This window comes from Leptodactylus fuscus, chromosome 1 (genome assembly GCF_031893055.1).
Source record: "Leptodactylus fuscus isolate aLepFus1 chromosome 1, aLepFus1.hap2, whole genome shotgun sequence".
Lineage (NCBI taxonomy): Eukaryota > Metazoa > Chordata > Amphibia > Anura > Leptodactylidae > Leptodactylus > Leptodactylus fuscus.
This window is the reverse complement of record NC_134265.1, coordinates 345,408,287-345,432,272: the sequence shown is the minus strand read 5'-3', so window position 1 is coordinate 345,432,272 and position 23,986 is coordinate 345,408,287. Positions and strand designations below refer to the sequence as shown.

At 40.3% G+C, this 23,986-nt stretch overlaps 2 protein-coding genes across 7 annotated transcripts in view; both read right to left on the bottom strand.

Moving 5' to 3' along the window:
* Positions 1-392: 392 nt before the first annotated feature.
* FGFBP2 (fibroblast growth factor binding protein 2) lies at positions 393-1,063 on the bottom strand. The gene has a single exon (XM_075266509.1). The coding sequence runs from the start codon at positions 960-962 to the stop codon at positions 393-395; it is 570 nt and encodes a 189-aa protein (XP_075122610.1). The 5' UTR covers positions 963-1,063.
* A 1,818-nt stretch (positions 1,064-2,881) lies between these two features.
* The window catches only part of PROM1 (prominin 1), a 150,964-nt gene continuing 129,859 nt past the window's right edge, over positions 2,882-23,986 (bottom strand). For 2 of the 6 annotated variants that reach the window (XM_075261633.1, XM_075261637.1), the window contains 6 exons: positions 23,131-23,223; positions 21,244-21,359; positions 15,900-15,923; positions 15,440-15,508; positions 8,363-8,399; positions 2,882-3,332 (listed from right to left, as the gene is read on the bottom strand). In XM_075261633.1, coding sequence (XP_075117734.1) covers positions 8,381-8,399; positions 15,440-15,508; positions 15,900-15,923; positions 21,244-21,359; positions 23,131-23,223 — 321 coding nt within the window. In that variant the 3' untranslated portion in view covers positions 2,882-3,332; positions 8,363-8,380. Of the gene's footprint in view, positions 3,333-8,362; positions 8,400-10,859; positions 10,954-15,439; positions 15,509-15,899; positions 15,924-16,132; positions 16,293-21,243; positions 21,360-23,130; positions 23,224-23,986 lie in introns of those variants that run through there. The other 4 variants (XR_012712583.1, XM_075261634.1, XM_075261636.1 and 1 more) reach the window with 4 other exon arrangements.

Below are 23,986 nucleotides of genomic sequence, written 5' to 3'. Positions count from 1 at the left end.
AATTCATTATCTTTTTAACTCGAATAAGTATTGTATTAATGTATATAGCATTACTTGTATTGCACCATAAACAGCAAACAGGTGTTGGAAAAAAATGCTACCATTTGGAAATGGTAAAAAGTAATTTGCTATTTGTAACAAAAACGTGATAAAACAGTTTAATAGCCTAAAAACCTAAAAAAAAATTTAAAAAAATTATAGCCATTTGACCATTACATGTGAAAAAAACAACTATGATTCTAGTCATTAAGATTCAGAATATCTCAGCTATTAAGGCTTGAAATGTTATAATAAAACAGTGCAAGCTGTGACAAAAGACAGATTCATTATAGTTTCATCCATTATGCAAAAATATGAAACCATTAATAATAAATGTTAATATTACCTATACATTATAGGAAAATCTCTATGATGTAGGAGCAGAATGTCTGGAAGAACCATGAACAGTTTTCTTTCGCCATCTTCACGGCTTTGGGATTCTGCTCTTCCAGTTGTTTAGGCTTAGGAGGGTCTGGTTTCCTGGTGGATGGAGGTTTTTTGGTCGTTGGTTTCTTTGTTGGTGGTGGTTTCTTCTCGGGTTTCGAGGTATCAGACTGTTGGTTCCTGGGATCTACTTGCTTGAATTGAGAGGGAGCAGGAGCCTTTGGGCACTGGCTGTGCTTGAACATTTGGGGCGCACATGGATTTTCACTCTTTCTTAAATCTTGACTCAGTTGGTACCAAAATCCCTTTGGATCTTTGTTGTACGCTCGGCAGAAGGTTGGCTTGGACGCAAATTCACATAAGTAGTTCTTGCCTTGATTTCTGCATTCGATTCTTACTCTCATCTCACCTTGACCACTGACGGTCATGACACAGGCATCTCTGTTCTTACTTTGAAAGGGAATTTTTTCTTCAGGCTGTTGGGCTAAGGTCCCCACCAAGACCAGAGCCATTGTCATGATGGCTGTGCCACACTTCATGGCCAGGAATACAGGTGCTAAGCCCCGTGTGCTTTTAAGAGGATGAGCAGATGCTCCAATCCAGGAGATGTGCTCAGTGTGAGTGATAAAGGTAAACTAATGCCTCAACCTAAAAGTGCAATGTTTTCAGTGAAAAAGAGAAGCTTGTCCACACAAAGAATGTGCCTGGAATACATAGCTCTAAGCAGTGTTTAATGACCCAATGTGATCTCAGAGAACAGGAACAAGACACATCTTGTTAAATTCTGTAAATAGTCAAGTGGTGAAAGTGTCATTAGCAAGAATCGGAATTTCTCTTTTATGAAACATTTTATTAGAATGTTTGGTTCTGAGAATACTTGTACTAGGAAGAGTTCACATGTAGTATCGACTAATGATCATCGTGAATATATTTAATTCTTTATGGTGTATCATCTTTTGTAATTAGAAGTCCAAAAAATTCAAGGAGGTAATCCAGCACACGAAAAAATATGGAAATAAGATAAAATTTAGCATGTTAAAAGAAAATAATCCATATGGAAAGTACAAAAACGATGAACTACATACATGTTTCAGGGCGATGGGTCTCTTAGTCCTAGCATCCGTTTGCTGATTACCTCTTAATTTTTTTGGATTTATCTATGCCTCCCACTAAGAGGTTGTTCTCTAAGAAATTGATCGGCTTTATTCACAGAATAATCAGATCACAGAATAATTGATCGGCTTTATTCATAGTTTACAAGACAAGATCGCTATTCCAATGGGAACACTGGATATGATCATTAAAGAGGGCCTTTCACCTACCTCCATCAACCCCAACTCATTGAATCCTTCAGTAAGTGCCATTAAGCTGATTCTGGAGCAGTTAGAATTTTTTTTCTCTAGCCCCTACTATTCCAGAGCAATCAATACTGTTAGTTTCAGCACCCAATATGCTTATTAGGTTCTCTACTGTCAGATGGGCAGTTCTGAGTCGGAGTAGATAGACCACCTACCTGACAGTAGGCAATTAGGGTTGAGCCGATCTTGACTTTTCATTATCGATTTTGAAATCTGTTTTCCGATCATTTTTCATTCGAACCCGATCTCGATCCCAATTCCGATCCCAATGCAAGTCAATGGGATTTTTTTACTAATCGGAGATCGGATTTTAAAAGAAATCCCATTCACTATACAGCATGGACTTTAACAATTGAACACTTTAATTGTTAGAATCCACGCTGTGTAGTGAATTCTTTTTAATCACTAAGTAGCCAGAGGATTATTTTTTAGTCCTCTGGCTACTTAGTCCCCCCTGGTGTCCACTTACCAGAAGAGATGGCTGGTCCGGTGCTTGGTGTTCTCGGTCTTCTTTGCCTTGCTGCCCCCGCCTCCCAGGTTAGTGTTTAAAGAGCTAGGAAGGCGGGGCTTGTAGCTTAGGAGAGTGTGGGGGCGGGAACAGGGCGGGGAGCCGTGACGTCTCCCCTCCCAGTACCCGCCCACACTCTCCTAACCCGCCCACACTCTCCTAACCTGGGAGGCAGGGGACAGCGAGGCGAAGAAGAACGAGAAGTCCGGGCACCGGACCAGCCATCTCTTCAGGTAAATAGCTACTAGAGATGTTATCTTGTCTCCCATTAGAATGAATGGGAGATTATCTAGCAAAGCATTGTGGGAAATGATCACCAATCTCGATCCTACCTAAAAAGATCGTATTCGGGATTCCGATCACGATCGTGAATTTCTCTCGTTCGCCGATCAGAATCCGATTTTTTTCCGAACACGATCGCTCAACCCTATAGGCAATATAATTGTGCTGCAACTAATAGAAATGATAGCTCAGTAACGGTGAGGACTAGAGAACAAATTCCAACTTCATTGAATTTCAACTATTGAAGTTGGTGGAAGCGGTGAAAGGTCCTCTATAAATTGCCTACATGAAATAACTACACCACACTAGATGTTATTAAACAAGGTTTACTTTTACTGAACATACAAGTGAAGATTTACAAACTGAAATGGTATGAGATTACCTTCTGTTATTTCCTCTTTTTACAGAACATGTAACTAAAATACCATAATAAATAGTGAGTATAAATACAAAAAGTTTGTCATACAAAAATTAGTACTAGTGTAAACACTTGTTCTTAATCCCATAGTTCTGCTATGCATAGCATTACTTCTTGGCAGTGACAGATTTACATACAATTAAAAGAAGTGTCACAAATATGGAATCTGTAAGAGTTTCTCTATAGTCCACATAGAATTGTTCTTTTCGGAAAGGAAATTTTTGAAGACTGTGGAATTCTATGACCGTTTATGGCCTGTCCGGCAGTCATGTCTTTAAGATTACAAAAAACCTTACACTCTGCAGAGACTGAAGTTGTGTGATCTCAGTGTGTAATGTTGCACCTGTAAAAGAAACAGTATAATAATTAGTAATTAATAGTCTAAATGGTCCAAAAGTGGGTCAGGTCTTAAAAAGTCACATAATAAATAGATGCCATAGGGATCTCTGGTACCTATAAATTCCTTTTTGTAAACGGCATACACACTATACAGCTGTATCCACTTACCTTTAGTTCTAATGTGGATAATGAGTTATTCCCATCTCAAGGATCATATATAAACTGCTAGCTAGGGTTGAGCGATCGTGTTCGGAAAAAAATCGGATTCCGATCGGCAATAGAGAAAATTTCACAATCGTGATCGGAATTCCGAACACGATCTTTTTAGGTGGGATCGAGATCGGTACTATTTCCCACAATGCTTTGCTTAGCCTTCACACTGAGTATATAGCAGTGAAGGCTGCTGTTCCATATGAATGAATGGAAGCAGCTGGCATACAGCCTTAACCCCCTGCACGCCGGCTGCCTCCATTCATTCTAATGGGAGACTAAACTAACATGACATCTCTAGTAGCTACTTACCTGCAAAGATGACTGCTGTGGTGTTCTTCTTCGCCTCGCTGCCGCTCCACGCTGCTCTTCTCGCCTCCCTGCCCTGCCTCCCAGGTTAGTGTTTAAAGAGCTAGGAAGGCGGGGCTTGTGGCTTAGGAGAGTGTGGGCGGGTACAGGGCGGGGAGACATGACGTCTCCCCTCCCAGTACCCGCACACACTCTCCTAACCTGGGAGGCAGGGGGCAATGAGGCAGGAAAAGCAGCGTGGAGTGGCAGCGAGGCAAAGAAGAAGGAGAAGCAGCGGAGCAGCCATCTCTGCAGGTAAGTGAACACCAGGGGAGACTAAGTAGCCAGAGGATTAAAAAAAAATCCTCTGGCTACTTAGTGATTCACTACACAGCGTGGATTCTAACAATTAAAGCGTTCAATTGTTAGATTCCATGTCGTATGGTGAATAGGATTGCTTTTAAAATCCGATTTCCGATTAATAAAAAAAATCCCATTGACTTGCATTGGGATCGGAATTGGGATCGAGATCGGGTTCAAATGAAAAATGATCGGAAATCAGATTTTAAAATCGATCCTGAAAAGTCAAGATCGGCTCAACCCTACTGCTAGCTTATGTAAATTCAAAAGTTTTTCTAAATACATTTCTTTAGAAATGCTGCTTCGGTTATCTTCTACGTGGTTATTCCTCCCCATTGTTTACACAAGGATGCTTAGGTTTTGAGCTTGGTCTCTGCTTATCTAGCATTTCATAAGGGGTGATGTGACTCACTGCTCTCTGTAGGGTAAAGTGGCTGAGTTCTCAGGAAAATTCTTGCTGTCAGAGTTGTTACAACCTGCTCTTAGGTCCATGGCAATCAGGTTAGCTAATTGCATTTTGCTGATAAGGGCAGGGGGTTTGATCAGTGCCAGGTATCTCTTTATGTAAACACAGAGAGAACAGTGTTCAAAGCCCACTGTCCATCTTGACAGCATGTAAGTTTTATTTTTTCCTTTTTAACCTGTTTATTTTTTTATTTTCAATAGTTTTTATTAAATTTTTAAAGGGCACAGAACACAATAGAACAAAAGGTCACGCGAGGGACCGCAGTAGCAAAAATGTTGCAAACACTTGCTATTAATAGACGACACTGGAAGAAGACGTTAATTACAAGTAGGACTTTTCTCCCCACACTTTTTTAGCATTTTTCAGGTGGAAACCCAGTGGACCCCAGTATAGTCTATGGGATCCGTGGGTAACTGCTTTTTAAGCAAGTTAGGTTTCCGTTTGTCGTGTCCCCAAGCAGACCCGACAAAGAGAAACCCAGGTGTGGGTGTGAACCTAGAGTGAGATGAATGACAGTACAGTATGTTACGTATGATATATCCTACTAATATTATAAATGTGAAAGTTTGTGTGTTTGGATGTTTGTGAGTTTGGATGTTTGTACCTCAATCACGCTAAAACGCCTGGACGGATTTGTGTGCAATTTTCCACAAACATAGCTTTCCCTCAGGATTGAGTCACAGGCTACTTTTGGTGCCACTAAACAACATGGCTTCCTAGCAGGAGACTCACAAAAGCAGGACTCCTAGCCCCAGCTATAGACTCGCACACACTGCCTGGCATTTCCTGCCTCAACCTGTCTGCACACTCCTTACTGTCACCTCAGGAGTAGCCCTCACTCTACTCACTCACATTTACATATAGCTTTCCACTATACATACACAATACAACACATCACATTGTAATTACATGTATCTCCTATCACTGCTATATACAGTACCTGATACATATATACTCCTGTACACAGGCTGTATATACTATATAATTACATGTATCTCCTATCACTGCTATATACAGTACCTGATACATATATACTCCTGTACACAGGCTGTATATACTATATAATTACATGTATCTCCTATCACTGCTATATACAGTACCTGATACATATATACTCCTGTACACAGGCTGTATATACTATATAATTACATGTATCTCCTATCACTGCTATATACAGTGCCTGATACATATATACTCCTGTACACAGGTTGTATATACTATATAATTACATGTATCTCCTATCACTGCTATATACAGCGCCTGATACATATATACCCCTGTACACAGGCTGTATATACTATATAATTACATGTATCTCCTATCACTGCTATATACAGCGCCTGATACATATATACCCCTGTACACAGGCTGTATATACTATAAAATTACATGTATCTCCTATCACTGCTATATACAGTACTTGATACATATATACTCCTGTACACAGGCTGTATATACTATATAATTACATGTATCACCTATCACTGCTATATACAGTACTTGATACATATATACTCCTGTACACAGGCTGTATATACTATATAATTACATGTATCACCTATCACTGCTATATACAGTACCTGATACATATATACTCCTGTACACAGGCTGTATATACTATATAATTACATGTATCTCCTATCACTGCTATATACAGTGCCTGATACATATATACTCCTGTACACAGGCTGTATATACTATATAATTACATGTATCTCCTATCACTGCTATATACAGTGCCTGATACATATATACTCCTGTACACAGGCTGTATATACTATATAATTACATGTATCTCCTATCACTGCTATATACAGCGCCTGATACATATATACCCCTGTACACAGGCTGTATATACTATATAATTACATGTATCTCCTATCACTGCTATATACAGTGCCTGATACATATATACTTCTGTACACAGGCTGTATATACTATATAATTACATGTATTACCTATCACTGCTATATACAGTACCTGATACATATATACTCCTGTACACAGGCTGTATAACACATCACATTGTCTGTATCACAACATACACAATATAACACATCAAATCACATTTGCTAGCCCACCAAACTTTTTAAAGCACTTTTACAGTTTCACACGTCTGTGTCCGCCCAATTCTCAAATCACCGCAGACGAAGTCGCGGGTAAAAGCTAGTATGATATATATATATTTTTTTATTTTTTTTATTTTACACAAATTTGGTCTTTTTAAGAGGCACTTGACTTTTAAGCTGTCATACCATAACTTTAAGTTTAGCACTTTTTAAAGAGAATACGTTAACAGAAAATGATCTAAAATTTGTTAAACATATTTTTGAATTTTTATTTTTTTAATATTTATATTAAAAAAATGCAAAAAATGTGCAGTTCCAGCTCTGGTCAATAAGCCAAATAATATGCTGACGCTTCATGTTTTCTGTAGGAAAATTCTGTGCATCAGGCCCTCACTTATCAAACACCCTGATTATCCTTTGAAAAGGTCATAGAATGTGCCTAGAAAACTGTCCCATAGAAGTCCGTAGGGTTTATGGCCCATGGTCTATCTCCAGGAAACAATGGTAGATTATTTTAGGCGTAGTGGCACAAAATGGAAATGCAGAATTTTAAAAATTTTTTTGAAACCTAGATAATAAAATAGAAAATTAAAAACAAAACAAAAAATTCTTAAACACATTTAACATAAAAATGTGATTTGAGCAATAGGTCATTTTCTGTCAACAGATGCCATTAATAAAATGCTTTGTCTTTTGGACGTTTTAGCAATATTTCTGTTACACTCTATACCTTTCTGAATGATGATTTTCATTTTTGTCAGTTTTCCAGACATTTCAGAGAACAGGCCCAAGGCAAAATGTGTAGGGGCTTTCCATTGTCATCTGGCAGGTTGCTTGGAATGTTCCTCTCGGGTGATTTTATCTTGTAAATCTGTTTCCCCGAATACAGTATGCTCTCCAATTTATTAAATTCCAATAAAATAAGTTATTTTCAGCTCACGATTTAAAGAGGACCTTTCATGGTCCGGGGCACAGGCAGTTCTATATACTGCTGGAAAGCTGACAGTGCGCTGAATTCAGCGCACTTTTGGCTTTCCCGATCTGTGCCCCGGGTAAAGAGCTATCGGTCCCGGTACCGTAGCGCTTTACAGTCAGAAGGGTGTTCCTGACAGTCAGTCAGGAACGTCCTTCTTCACAGCAGCGCCTATCGCGCTGTAGAGTGTGAGCGGGGAGGAACGCCCCCTCCCTCTGCTCACAGTGCTCATCCATAGACGGGTATTATGAGGAGGGGAGGGACGTTCCTCCCCGCTCACACTGTACAGCGCTATAGGCGCTGCTGTGAAGAAGAACATTCCTGACTGACTGTCAGGAACGCCCTTCTGACTGTAAAGAGCTACGGTACCAGAACCGATAGCGCTTTACCCGGGGCACAGATTGGGAAAGCCGACAGTGCGTTGAATTCAGCAGTATATAGAACTGCCTGTGCCCCGGACCATGAAAGGTCCTCTTTAATGGACCTTTTTGATCACCTCTTATTTTTTTTTATTTTATAAATTCTTTATTTATAAACACAAACGGTACAAAAAAAAAAAAAAAAAAAAAAAAAGGGAACCGGAGCAGAACAACGCTCAACTGAAAAGACAACAACATAAATACGATCACCTCTTATTTTTATATACTAGAGTATCTAGTGATACTTACCAGATTCTCCATTGTCTTCTACCACTGTTCCATAGCACTGAAATGAACAAAAGGGAGATATATCTTACTAACATGTAAAATAAAATATTTTTTATTTTAAATATTTTACATACTTTTAATTTCTTTTTAAATATGAATATATTTTTTATTTCCTTTAATCATGGTTGATGATGGGTCCCATTAAAGCCTATTTTCCATGATCTGGACATTGACCTTCACCACTATATCTAAAGGACGTTGCCTGCACCCTCTCCTCTGTACTCAATGGGCACCAGAGTAGTCTGTTTAATTTTATCAATTGGATTTCTTTTTTTTTTTTTTTTTTTGGTGTTGCTTTTTATAGGGACATGAACCAGTACAGTTATAACACTTTACAATAGTAGATGTTCAACTTCTGAAATATTTTGTATGACATTTATAAATGTTCAAGGAGTATTTTTTTATTTTTTTTAGTATTTAGAAAACCACACAGCAGCTATAGCTGTGTGAACTTGGTTTATGACATGATCCACAATTCCAGGAAATTTTGCCTCTTGATTTTAAATCAGAAAATTAGAAAAAAAATTACATTTTTTTATGTCATTTTTAAGGGTATATCTAAATTTTAAATCCGGCTACAATCAACATTTAAAGATATGATTTCAATGATCTAATCTTGATTTATTTGATTAAAATCCATATTGCAGCTACATAAACCAATAAGACATCACACCATGACATTTGATCTCACAGACAATGTCAATAGTATATGCAGCATAAAACAAAAAGAACAATGAACAGCTTACATAAGACAATGCCAAAAAAACAGACAACTCGGCAGGTAAAAATCCAGTTGTAAATCATTAAAAATGTGTAATTTGGGTATAGAGTATTGATACGATAATGTAAAAAGTGACATTTGTCCAGAGCACACCATTACATAAGAACATAAATATTCTCAACACTTGTGATTCATTGATAGAATGTGCGACCAAAATCAATTTTAGGAACGGCTATGGGAATCATGCACGCTCCCATCAAGTGCCATCTCCATGCACTTATTCAAGGCAGTTTGTTCTTGGTAATTCGACTGTGGCAATTAAGCCTTGATATCCACAAACTTTATAGATCACTTATAGAGGACTTCATAAATTTATATATGAATTTGTAAATCACTTTTTTGATTCCCAAACCTAGTATTAATTTACTATGAGTCTGCCCTCTTCTACACCGTGTTCTTACTACATTAGTTTCTAGAGTGATAAAATGCTAGTAGCTTTAGACTCTAGATATTAGAAAAATATTCAGCCCAAGATTGTTAAATATTTAATAATATATATTATATTATATTAATATATAAAAATAATATTTTTTCAATGTTACAGATAATAGTAAATAACACAGTTTATTTTTTTAATAGTGTTTAAAAGGATTTTCTGGATCCAAATGCATGTTTTATATTGGTTACCAATCCATCCATAAAATAGGTAATCGGTATCTGATCCATGGGGGTATGACGCCCAGACCATGCAAAGATAAGTTGCAGTAGACAGGGAGTGGAAGCAGTCTGCTCCTGTTCAAGTATCTGCTAGATAGGTGACAAGTGTCTGATCTCTGGGTGTCCCATGTCCTGTTTGCAAAATACGGTGGCCATATGTGCACCACTAAAACTCCACTGAAAGTCTATGGAACTGACAAAGATAGTGGAGTTCTGTACCTTAAAGGGGTTTTCCGTGAAGAATTAAAAAAAAAAAAAAAAAAAGTAATAGGTTAATAAGTACACCCGTGTAGCTTTAACAGTGTTTGGAGTGATTTCTGGGTGTCTCTGGTTGCTGTTGACATTCTCTGCCTTTGTTTACAGGTGCTAGCTTCCTGCTGTGCATCTTCCTGTGTAGCTACTACACTAGTTCCCTCTCACTCAGCTACCCTCCCTTCTCTCACTCCTACACTCCCTCCCCGTCTCACTAAGCCAGTGAGCCCCTCCTACCCTCCCCTGTCTCTCTTTAACCTAGTGACCCCGCCCATTACTAGCCCCTCCCACCCTTCCCCTGTCTTACAGCCTCCGCCGTCTCCCTAGCTAACCTATTATGTCCACTACTAGAAGAGAGAAGGAGCCGTTCCAGACACAGGAAGGCTTGATAAGTATTGATAGGTAATTATTAATATGGATAATTATAGATTTTTTTTTCATTGAAGTAAATTAGAAGTTAGGTGGGGGGTGCGATTTAGTTTAGGGGTTAATTTTTAGTTTATCCTGGACAACCCCTTTAATTTCTTATAGCAGTTGTATGGTCTCCCACTTTGAGAGCTATATGTGTATGCTATATGCATTTTATAGCATTACAAAACACTATATTAAGATTGTTGAGAATAGTTATGTGGATTGTAGTACAAGGATTAGAAAGTTTGTGAGGAACCCAATAAATAGGAAGTTATAGAACTTAGTAACAGTAAAGGACAGAGGCAAAGCCGGAGCCATGGTGAACAAGAGTCACGCTACAGAGAACAGATATGATACCTCCGCAATCTCAAACAACGGGTTTCATCAATCATCTTGACGTGGTGGGGCAGAAGCTCGAGGGAATCTACTCACAGTGTCAAATGAAGATAGGCTATTCAAGTAGGAAATTCAAGGAACGTAGTATAAAAAAACAGATGTCACTAGGTATAAGCCAGCATTTATTCAGGAAAATTCAACATTGTGTGAAGCTGTAGAATTGAAACCATGCAGCTTTACATATTACACAAAAGCTGGCACTGCAAGACTCTCGGCAAAGCATAAGGACAATATATAGGAAGCCCAAGGCACATGTTAAAGGGATTGTCTGGTTTACAAAACCCATTTTTCAATAACTTATAAGAGGCTTCTGAGTTAATAGAAGTGGATGTCCCATCTATTAGCCACAGTAGAGACCAGCGTCAAAGACTATTTCATGCCCTTGAGAACCCAATACATCACACAGACCATTGAATTCAATGATGAAAGCGTAATGTTTAATTTCTCCTGTGGTAGCGCTGCCCAGGAAATGCACAACCCCTTTAACAAACGTACAAAACGGACAACCCCTTTAACAATCGTACAAAATCTTACTTACAAAACATAACGAGAGTCTAAAAACACAATGGATAAAACAGGTACTTGTATACAATGTGTTACCTTTGTAAGGAACATAAGGGCTGTGACTGCAGAGAGTTGTGAGTTTTCCCATTTAAAGGGGATGTCCAACTCAATAATTCAATGCTATAAAATAACAAAATGTCTAATACTCATCTATTTCCTGCCACTCTCATGCTCATGTTTGACATGTTGACACGACATGGGACGTGACTGCTGCAACCAACCATTGACTGTACCTATGACGTGACATGACCTGTGACGTGGTGACTAGGGTTGAGCCGATCTTGAAATTTCAGGATTGTTTTCAAAATCCGATTTCCGATCATTTTCCATTTGATCCAGATCCCAATGAAAGTCAATGGGATTTTTTAAATAATTGGAGATCGGATTTAAAAAACGATTCTATTCACTACACAGCATGTAGTTCAAAAATTGATTAAATTTTTGGACCCCACGCTGTGTAGTGATTAATTCCCCCCTCCACCTGGTGTTCCCTTACCTGCAGCTCCCAGTTCTTCTTCGTCCAGTCCGGTCCTCTCTCCTTCACGTCTTCAGAGTGACCTGCCCCCCCCGCCTCCCTAGACTAGTATTGTAGAGATGCAGGGAGTAGGCGGGGCTTGGTGTGGCTGGAGAGTGTGGGCGGGGAGACGTGAGTGCATCACTCACGTCTCCCCTCCCAGTAACTGCGCACACTCTCCTAAGCCCCACCTTCTCCATAATACTAGTCTAGGGAGGCGGGGACAGGACGCAGGGTGCTCTGAAGCCACATGAAGGACAGAGGACCGGACCAATAGAGGGCAGCAGCAGCACTTCTGTGCAGGTAAGTTGAGTGACGTTCATGAGTAGATAGACAAGTCAATGTACAGTAGTATCTATCTACTCGTGAACTTGCCTCATCGTCCTCACAGCAGCGCAGCACACAGTGATTTACCGCATCCTGCCACTCTTCTGCTTCATCCCTGTTTTACCGTATATTCAGCTGAGTATACAGTAAAACAGGGACGAAGCAGAAGAGTGGCAGGCTGCGGTAAACCATAGGAATGAATGGACGCAGTCGGCACGCAGGGGGTTAAGCGGCCGGCCGCTTCCATTCACTCCTAATGGTGCTAAGCTTTTCCCACAATGATTGGCCACTAGCCAAGCATTGTGGGAAATAAGCCCCGATCTCGATCCCGCCTGAAAAGATCGGGATCGGAATTCCGATCGCGATCATGAAATTTTCTTGATTGCCGATCAGAATCCGATCTTTTCCGATCCCGATCGCTCAACACTAGTGGTGACAATACATCATATTTACAGTCAGCGGGTGGCTGCAGTAGTCATATTGTGTAGTCAATTAGAGACTGGCAGGGGTCAAGTTTTTGGCAGTTATTTGAAGGAGCTGCGATACTCCCAACTTAACAGAACTCTCTATCAAGCTCAGTGGATAGGACTAATCTTTTGCAGTAGCTTTTCTGGCAACTTCACCGTATACAGAGGAATACTTGAGCCAATCCACCACAGTGCCTGCAAACAGCAGATCATCACAGTGCTGGGAGTTGGACTTTTATTATACAGTACAGTAGTAGAGATCACCTATCATAGGAAAGTCACCAAAATTAAACCATTCTTTAAATTATTCTAGCAATAGAAACTTGCACTCTCTTTTTTTTTCAGCATAGTACCTTTCACCTATTGACTATTCAGGCAGTGTTTTCCTGAAGACTATATGAAAAAAGAAGTATAAATAATCTTCTATTTCTAAAATAATTTGAGGGGATATCTTCACTCCATAGGGAGAGACCACCATATAGGTGTGTGGAGTCTTATGAAACCATGAGCGCTCCACTGTGCAAAGGAACATGGGAAGAACATGCAAATCTGACTTCCATGATGTAATTAGGATGTCAGTGCCTCAGTCATGCACACCAATAGAGGGCGCTGACTGAGAATGTGCAAGTCTATCTTCCATGATGTAATTAGGAAGACAGAGTCTCAGTCAAACAAACCTATAGAGGGCGCTCCCTTTAACATCATGCCGACCTTCTCAGAGGCCTTTACAATGATGTTGGGATTTTACCAGATACAGTCCCTCAGCCAAGGACAGCTGTTTCGATGTATTTGCATCTCATCAGCTTGGTGCAGAGAGGACTGATGTGGCAGAGGTGAGAGGCTTCTAGACAGGGTTGAGGGGATGCAAATACATTGAAACAGCTGTCCTTGGCTGAGGGACTGTATCTGGTAAAATCCCAACATCATTGCAAACAAAGGCCTCTGAGAAGGTCGGCATGATGTTAAAGGGAGCGCCCTCTATTGGATGTCTTGACTGAGACTCTGTCTTCCTAATTACATCATGGAAGATAGACTTGCACATTCTCAGTCAGCGCCCTCTATTGGTGTGCATACTTGAGGCACTGACTTCCTAATTACATCATGGAAGTCAGATTTGCATATTCTTCCCATAAAATAATTTGGATAGGCAAAGAGAAAGCAAACTAACAGGCTGTAAAGATGCTCATGCTTCATTTATCTAAAACCTAAAGCAGCCATGCACTAAATCATCAGACCTTATGGAAAACAGAACAGTAGATTCACCCAGCTCACCCTACTTGTATGTGGAAATGGTACAGCCTCCATTTTCATGTTTTTTGGTTTTTTAAAAAATTCAAAATATAATAGGTCCATTTACATTGCGTTAAAGTGTTGCCCCAAGATCCAAGTTCTATAAAATTTGAACCGGACATCCTCGTACATGCTCAACGATACACCATGTAAATGAGGTTATGGGACCCCCATTCTTATGATTGTTGGGGGTCATAATGGTTGAGACCCCAACAATCACTAGTCTTCTATCCTGTGGGTAGGTGATCAATCTAGGGACAACCCTTTATCCAGGACTTATATAATGCTGATATATCATTAGGATAGGTCATCAATACGTGACTGGGGTAGGTCCAATATCCACCAGTCAGCTGGTTGAAAAGGCCACAGTGTCCTAGCGAACTTTGTGGCCTCCTCACTAAATACCAAGGACAGGGACATACATATAGTAGGGGTTGTGCTTGATATTGCAGTGGAACCCCATTCACTTGAATGGGACTACGTTGCTACTGTACCATGTGACCAATGAAACCAGAATGCCACAAACTCTTCAAACAGCTGATCAGTGGATTTCCCATGTATTGGACCACCACCAATTACTAGAGATGAGCGAGTACTATTCAAAATGGCCGTTTCGAATAGCACGCACCCATAGGAATGAATGGAAGCGGCCGGCATGCAGACTTTGCCGGCGGCCAGCCGCTTAACCCCCTGCGTGCCGGCTACGATTATTCATTCCTACGGGTGTTTGCTATTCGAAACTGGAGTTTCGAATAGTACTTGCTCATCTCTACCAATTACATATTGATGACCTATTCTATCCTATGTTTATATAGCTTGTCTGTGGTAGCCAAATTTATCATAAAATGCATAACATATACCACCCAGGCGAATTGCAAAAAGGACACTCTTGGCATCTGTCAGGCTTGTAGGAGTCTATAGTTTTGTTTGGGGTTGGCGCCATAAGCAATGTGACCATTGTATTAAAAGGGGTTTCCAGGCATCTTATTATTTTTTTATTTTTTTTTATAATACTGTAATATATGTGTGTTAAAAAAACTAAATTTTATTTTAATTTATTTTGTTATTTTAACACATTACAGTTTTTAAAAATAAAAAAAAAATATATATATATATATATATATATATATATATATATTATAAATATATAAAAATTTGAAGCCTGAAAAATCCTTTAACGAAAAGCCAGATGAGACCTCCGAGCTACTAACCCAAGTCTATAGATTGGCAAATGAAATGGAAAAATCCGTTACAATATGTCCATGCAGCCGGCCCTTCTGACAAGGACAGCCAAATGTCATGCAAAACCCAACAAAACCATGCATAAAAATGAATAATAAAACCAGAAAGGCATGCTCTTGAAAAAAAAAAATTTTTACCTGGTCATTATGGGATTGCGTATACCATACAAATACTCATTATGATAACCATTATTACCATTTTCCATACTGTAATAAAACAATCGCATGAAAAAAAAATAAATGGATGTATTATGTAAAAAAAAAATAAAAAAAAATAATGGGGAAAATATAAAAATAAACGTGACGTTTAGTATAATATCTATGTGATACTATGTGACGGGAGAATTGAAAGAGTGCCATGCAATAAAAATACAAAATTGTATTCAAATAAATAAAGCTAATATTACCATAAATTTAGATCGTGCATATAATTGGAAAATTAGTGATCCTGGTATAAAATACATAGATAAGCACAGACTGACACATTAAAAGTATCACAAAATACAAGATAGCCCCTCTGTAAAGATTATACAAAAATTAAAAAAAAAAAAAAAAAAAGAAAGGAAAAAAAACCACAAAAATAGCATAAAAAGCTTACTTTTTCATGGGGACAGTTTCAACACTACAAGATATAAAAAGAGGTAAAATTACTTTAAGACGGCAAAGTCAGTAAGTAATAAGTTACTTATACAAAAATGATCATAGGCTTGTGCTGTGATGGGTCAGGCTTATAGTCAGTCCTGGTTTTTTACATTTGGTTAGTAGTCGTAGTGCCAGATGCAGCACCGGTACAATGCACCAGCATTACTCAATGCTATCTATAGGAGTTGTCTGCATGAGTAAATGCAAAATACAAGAGGGAATATGGATAACGTAGAGCGGTAAAGGTTCTCGGAGAGTGAATTAGAACGGAAGAAAGAGGCATGGTTGGAGGTCCAATGGTAAAAACAGTTATCATAAAGTGAAATGCCAAGTCCCTGAAACAGAAGTACTGTAGATAAGAGAAGAAAACCGAGTTAGGACAGACACATTCGGACACAGTGCGATAGTACAAAGCAAAGATCTTTCTGGTTATAATTTTGGAGAAGGCATGATGATGAAACAATAAAATTTTAGAAATGCAAAAATTTGCAACTTTGACGGTACTCTATACTTGATAGTGTTCACAAACTCGGTCGTATGTCTGGGGCCATTTGAGGATCTGAAGTTGAACGATCATTGACTAGGGTTGAGACGATCTTGACTTTTCAGGATCGATTTTAAAATCCGATTTTCAATCATTTTTCATTCGAACCCGATCTCGATCCCAATTCCGATCCCAATGCAAGTCAATGGGATTTTTTTTATTAATTGGAGATCGGATTTTAAAAGCAATCCTACCCCCTGGTGTCCACTTACCTCCAGAGATGGCTGGTCCTGTGCCCCGTGCCTTCATTCTTCGCCTCGCTGCTGCTCCACGCTGCTTTTCTTCCTTCGCTGTCCCCTCCCTGCCAGGTTAGGAGAGTGTGGGCGAGTTAGGACAGTGTGGGCGGGTACTGGGAGGGGAGACGTCACGTCTCCCCGCCCTGTACCCGCCCACACTCTAAGCCACAAGCCCCGCCTACCTAGCGCTTTAAACACTAACCTGGGAGGCGGGACAGCGAGGCAAGAAGAAGGAGGGCACCGGAGCAGCCATCTCTAGAGGTAAGTAGCTGCTTAAGATTTAGTTTAGCCTTCCATTAGAATGAATGGAGGCAGCCGGCGCGCAGGGGGTTAAGGCTGTGTGCCGGCTGCTTCCATTCATTCCTATGGAACTGCAGCGGAGCCTTCACACTGAATATACATCGTATACTCAGTGTGAAGGCTAAGCAATGCATTGTGGGCAAAATCACCGATTACGATCCCACGTAAAAAGATCGTGTTCGGAATTCCGATGGCGATCGTGAAATTTTCTCGATCGCCGATCGGAATCCAATCTTTTCCGAACACGATCGCTCAATCCTATCATTGATCATTTAGTACGTTAGGACATCACATTTTGTGTTCTGAAACGAATGCCAAGGAGTTTGAAAACCAAATGTACAGTCACCGTAAGATCAGTGTTGAATACAAGACTACAATGGAAGTAATACTTTGTCCACATGGTCTTTTATATTAGTCAGTAATAAACTTCCCCGCTGTGTGGCCATCTTTGTTTACTGTCTTAGGTTATATGTTCCTGGACTTTCCTAGAACTCATGGATGTGACAAAGACAGACTTAGGGGGCGTCCAGACTTGCACCCGGTGTCTGGTGTGTGCATTCTGCTGGGGTTCCGTCCTCAGCCCTGGACAGGGGACAGAAACCCAGCGGTCAGCTTGAAAACCCATACACTTAAAACCCATACCCAAAACGGTTTCCCCGCGGACAGGCCGCAGGCGGACACCAGCGGTCATCTTTACAAACCCATTCAAGTGAATGGGTTTTAAAGCTGACCACCAGGTTTCCATCCCCTGTCCAGTTTCGCCGGGGCTGAGGATGGAAACTTGGTGAAATGGCAAACACTGGATGGTGCAAGTGGGAACGAAGCATTATGCTGAAGCTTTGTGGTAGATCTCCATTACGAGACCATTCTGATAAGTGAAACTTTTTGGCCTCAGCTCACTAAAAAGTATGTAGAAGCTTCTTTACTACCAAAGATCTATTAAAACTTAACTTTAAATCAGATGAACTTGGTATTATCTGAGCGAGACTACATTCACATCTGCAACAGGTCCATCTGAAATTGCAGACAAAAAAGTCCTGCAAGTCTGACTTTTTAATCTGGGAGAAAATAATGTACACCTGACAGACCCCATTATGGTCAATAGGGTTCCTCAGGATCCTGTGTTGTCTGTCTTTATTAAGCAATGCCGATGCAAATGATACCCTAAGCAGCTAGTTGGCTTTAAACAGGTCATGCATGGTGGCTACTGCGCCATTTACATGGAAAACTCAGGTGAACTTATTCTCCTGACGTCTGAGGGTCCCCAGGCGGATAGAGGGATGCCCATGTGGAGAGGGCTACTTTTCAACATTGGGATAACTTCTATGAAGCCTTGACTACCATAGAAGGTGTTTGGATAATGTATCTACCTTTGTAACCCTTTTAGTTTTAGAATGTAGGGTCCCTACTGACAAAATGCAATTCTTTTGACTGCTCTGTACGACATATAAAATAAAAAATGTACAGTCCTATGAAAAAGTTTGGGCCCCCCTATTAAACTTAATCATTTTTAGTTCTAAATATTTTGGTGTTTGCAACAGCCATTTCAGTTTGATATATCTAATAACTGATGGACACAGTAATATTTCAGGATTGAAATGAGGTTTATTGTACTAACAGAAAATGCACAATATGCATTAAACCAAAATTTGACCGGTGCAAAAGTATGGGCACCCTTATCATTTTATTGATTTGAATACTCCTAACTACTTTTTACTGACTTACTGAAGCACAAAATTGGTTTTGTAACCTCAGTGAGCTTTGAACTTCATAGCCAGGTGTATCCAATCATGAGAAAAGGTATTTAAGGTGGCCAATTGCAAGTTGTTCTACTATTTGAATCTCCTCTGAAGAGTGGCATCATGGGCTACTCAAAACAACTCTCAAATGATCTGAAAACAAAGATTGTTCAACATAGTTGTTCAGCGGAAGGATACAAAAAGCTGTCTCAGAGATTTAACCTGTCAGTTTCCACTGTGAGGAACATAGTAAGGAAATGGAAGAGCACAGGGACAGTTCTTGTTAAGCCCAGAAGTGGCAGGCCAAGAAAAATATCAGAAAGGCAGAGAAGAATGGTGAGAACAGTCAAGGACAATCCACAGACCACCTCCAAAGAGCTGCAGCATCATCTTGCTGCAGATGGTGTCACTGTGCATCGGTCAACTATACAGCGCACTTTGCACAAGGAGAAGCTGTATGGGAGAGTGATGAGAAAGAAGCCGTTTCTGCACGTACGCCACAAATAGAGTTGCCTGAGGTATGAAAAAGCACATGTGAACAAGGCAGCTTCATTTTGGAAACAAAAATTGAGTTGTTTGGTTATAAAAAAAGGCGTTATGCATGGCGTCCAAAAAGAAACAGCATTCCAAGAAAAACACATGCTACCCACTGTAAAATTTGGTGGAGGTTCCATCATGCTTTGGGGCTGTGTGGCCAATGCCGGCATCGGGAATCTTGTTAAAGTTGAGGGTCGCATGGATTCCACTCAGTATCAGCAGATTCTTGAGAATAATGTTCAAGAATCAGTGACGAAGTTGAAGTTACGCCGGGGATGGATATTTCAGCAAGACAATGATCCAAAACACCGCTCCAAATCCTCAGGCATTCATGCAGAGGAACAATTACAATGTTCTGGAATGGCCATCCCAGTCCCCAGACCTGAATATCATTGAACATCTGTGGGATGATTTGAAGCGGGCTGTCCATGCTCGGCGACCATCTAACTTAACTGAACTTGAATTGTTTGTCCAAAATACCTTTATCCAGGATCCAGGAACTGATTAAAAGCTACAGGAAGCGACTAGAGGCTGTTATCTTTGCAAAAGGAGGATGTACTAAATATTAATGTCACTTTTCTGTTGAGGTGCCCATACTTTTGCACCAGTCAAATTTTGGTTTAATGCATATTGCGCATTTTCTGTTAGTACAATAAACCTCATTTCAATCCTGAAATATTACTGTGTCCATCAGTTATTAGATATATCAAACTGAAATGGCTGTTGCAAATACCAAAATATTTAGAACTAAAAATGATTAAGATTAATAGGGGTGCCCAAACTTTTTCATAGGACTGTATATACACAGTCCAGTCCTATTAATGTGACCACCGCCTACTTTTGACGTCAGCGTTAAATAACCAATTGCAGAAGGCGCGTGTCATCAGCCATCTGGGTGCACTCATCATTGTGGAAGGCACGATGGATCAACACGAGCATAGACAGCAGGACAATGCGACGTGTCATAAAGCTCGCAGTGTACGTGCGTGGTTCAAGGAGCACCAGGATGAGTTTACCATACTCCCTTGGCCAGAAAATTCCTCAGACTTGAACCCAATCGAGAATCTGTGGGACCAACTCAATCAGAGTGTTTGCGTCATGGATGCTCAACTGCGTGAACTAGCACAGCTGGCCACGGCACTGGAGTCGGCATGGCTCAACATCCCAGTGACATCATCACAATATCCCCTCTCTTCCTGCACGTCTCGCAGCGGTCCGCTCTGCCAAAGGTGGTTATTCTGGATTTTGACAGGTGGTCACATTAATGTGACTGGAACATTATATATATATATATATATATATATATATATATATATATATATATATATATATATATATATATACTGTGGGGAATCGCTCAGGTAGATGCTTGTAGCAGTGCAGGAAACAGGGACACAGACACTGGATTGCACACAAGTTCAGGCTTTATTCACATGTAGCGCATACACTGCTTTTGCAAAGCCACTGAATAAACAAAACAAAGCTGAGAAACTAACTTAAACGTAAGGAAACTTTTCTCTGACTATACAGGAGACTGGCTACCAGTCTCCCACCTTGGCAACAACAACGGGTGACACAGTACCTGCTTTAGAGGTCCGGTCTGGACAGGTCAGCTCTGTCAGTGTGGTGCCGCACTGCTAGTCTTCACACTCAGACTGTTATTAGGGCCTGATTAGTCACCTGACCTCCCTGGTGTGAGTCTTTACCAAACACCCTTTAGGTGCCTGGCTGGGATATACCTGTCTTCCAAGACTACACCCTTCACTCTCTCAATATATATATATATATATATATATATATATATATATATCACTGATTATCTCAACATAAAGGCAGATGTACAGTCACCACCAAAGAAGAATCCATATCTCCACATTATAGAATATATAGAATAGCGTCAGGATATCCAGTACAATCATTGCTTCAGACCAATAATATACTTACTCATCATAAACATCTTCTGTCTCCATTCTACGATAGAATTTTGCTAACTTGACAGCAAAAATAATAGCAGGGATTAAAAATATTGTCGCTCCTCCCAATCCAAACCAGAAGGAATTCTAAAAGAAATAGAAAATTACTTTTATAAAACTCAAGGGACCATTTAAGGGACAATCCAGACAGGACTGAAACATTTTGTTATGTGTAATACATAGACTAGGGCGAAAGGTGGAGCATGACATAAGGACATGCCAGTTATTCACTCTCATCGAGGAGATCCTGCTCATGTATGGAGTTTTGGGGAGTATTTTTCACTGCCGAGTTGGCACCTTGTTTGGCATTCTTTTTTCTCATGGGCTCATTGACTTTCAGGGGGAAAGTTTGGCTTGTGAAAAGAAAATGTGTTTCCATTTCATCCTCTATTTTTTTGATGGATCACAGACAGCACTCAGTCTGGGAATATTTCCAAATTAGCTCGAAGCTGCCCTGTAATTAAATGTCTGATCTATAGCAAGAGATGTGAAATATTACTATGGGTCACTATCGTGTTTCCCCGAAAATAAGACAGTGTCTTATATTAAATTGTCGTCCTAAATATAGGACCTGTCTTATTTTCAGGGGACGTCCTTATTATAACCGGCAGTCATGCCGGCACTTCCTTAGCGGAGCGTCAGCATGATTGCCGGTTGTAGATAGTGTAGGGGAGGGGGGGAAGGTATCATACTTACCTTTCCCATCTTCATAGTAGTGCTGGTGCTGCTGTTAGTCCCGGCAGTGGTGGGTGGAGCTTAGCGAGCCTTTGGGGGTGGGGCTTAGCGATCCTCACTTCACTGACACAGCAGCAACGTTGTACTCTGTGCTCCGTATGCACAGGAAATCCAGCTGCTGCCTCTTCTCTGCCTCTGCAGCAGGGACAGTGGACACAACAGCAGAGGCAGCAGCCGGATTTCCTGTGCACACCGAGCGCATCGCACAGTGTTCAGTCGGCTGCAAAGATTTTTGGGCATGCCTTATTTTAGGGGGGGTGCCTCATATTAGACAATTCAACAGAAACCCCCCCCCCACACATGCCTTACTTTCGGGGGGTGTCCTACTTTCAGGGAAACATGGTATGCCTCTTTAAAGAGGTTATCTGGGCAAAATAATTCTTCTTAAAATAGGCCGGAGGTGGTGAAAAAAATTTGTTAAAAAATACTCACCTGTCCCGTGATCCAGTGCCCTACCAACATGGTCTGGTCCTGTGTGACATGCCGGATCCCTTCGCTGAAGCCACTGATTGGCCTTAGGAAGAGGCCCTGGGACGTGACAGGTAGCGGTGTCACATTCTGTTTGCTGAGGCCACTCATTGGTCACGTACGGTGGAGACTTTCACTTGAAGACAACAACAGACCAGTAGGACCGGACCAGGCGAGAAGGCATTGGGAAAATTGAGTATGATTTTTATTTTTATTTTTTTCACCTCCCCTGTCCATTTTTGCCTGGACAACCTTTTTCTGCAGACATCCCCTTGTAGTCCTTTGCACTGATGAGAAAAAATAACCTTGAAACAGCTGTCTGCAGATAGGTCTCTCGTCGTTCTGGAGTCGAGATATTGACTTGGATTTATTTACAATTATGCCATTAGGTTTCAAGAAAACCATTCATTTCTCTATAGGGAACTGCCTTCCAAAAGGTGGCGCTAGAGCAAGTTCCCCTTTTCTGCCAAGGAGTACTTATTTGTATATTCCTTTCTGTGGATATAGATAGACCGCTATTTCAGGTTTGTTACTCTGGTCTAGGTGAGTCGCCTTTGATCAGAGAATACTAAAGAGAAAATCCAAGTGCCATCCAAATTTTCTATCCAATATTTCTCAAATGTAATCATATACAGAGTAATAGGAGCTTTCTTACCACTGAATCTATTATGTAGCTGCATAAAAAGACATCTACTGCAGTGTCTACCACATTTGCAATTGGTTTACATCCTGCAACATCCAGGGCAATCTAAAAAGAGAAGATGAGAAGGATAAGGAAAGGTAATCACAGAGAATAATACATTCCTTACAAGAACAGTGTGCCGGGAGCGTCCTGCACCAATCCCAGCAAACATACCGACTGCTCACACCGTCCTTATAAAATAATTGGCGTTTTCTAATGAGCCATCATAAATATAGGGGACTCTTAAGCAATGTGCCCCAATGTAATGGTACATGTCTGAATTACAAGGAGTCAAAATAGCACAAAATTATATGTTTTTGTACTAAAGTGTGAAAAATCCCCGGACACTTAGTTTTTGAGTCTGACATATTCATAAGGAGAGAGTTGTGACTGACACGCGGCTGTGTATATGTGGGAAAGGGAGGCAGGTAAAGATGGAGCGCTCCCCTATATGTACAATGTTTCTTTAGTGCTCAGTATTGGCACGTTCTCTTCTGATTTGGCTCCTAGTAATATGGTTTCTAGTAGGGATCTGTAGATATAATATAGTCTTTACATACGGCAGGTCCACTATGTCATCTCTTTTGGGTCCTTTGACACAGACACAGATTGGACCTGGTAGAAAAGGTATTTGGAGAGGAAAAGGAGTAGTGCTTCCAAAATTCTGTATATGATGGTGTGTAATATACAGTAATACTAGTGGGGTTATATCATAACTCACCTACATACAGTAGGTTTCCCCATCACTGAGAAGTAACAGGATTTTCCGTTCTCTTTATATGTGGCATTTCCATACTATATTAGGTTCATGATTCATTGTGACAACAAT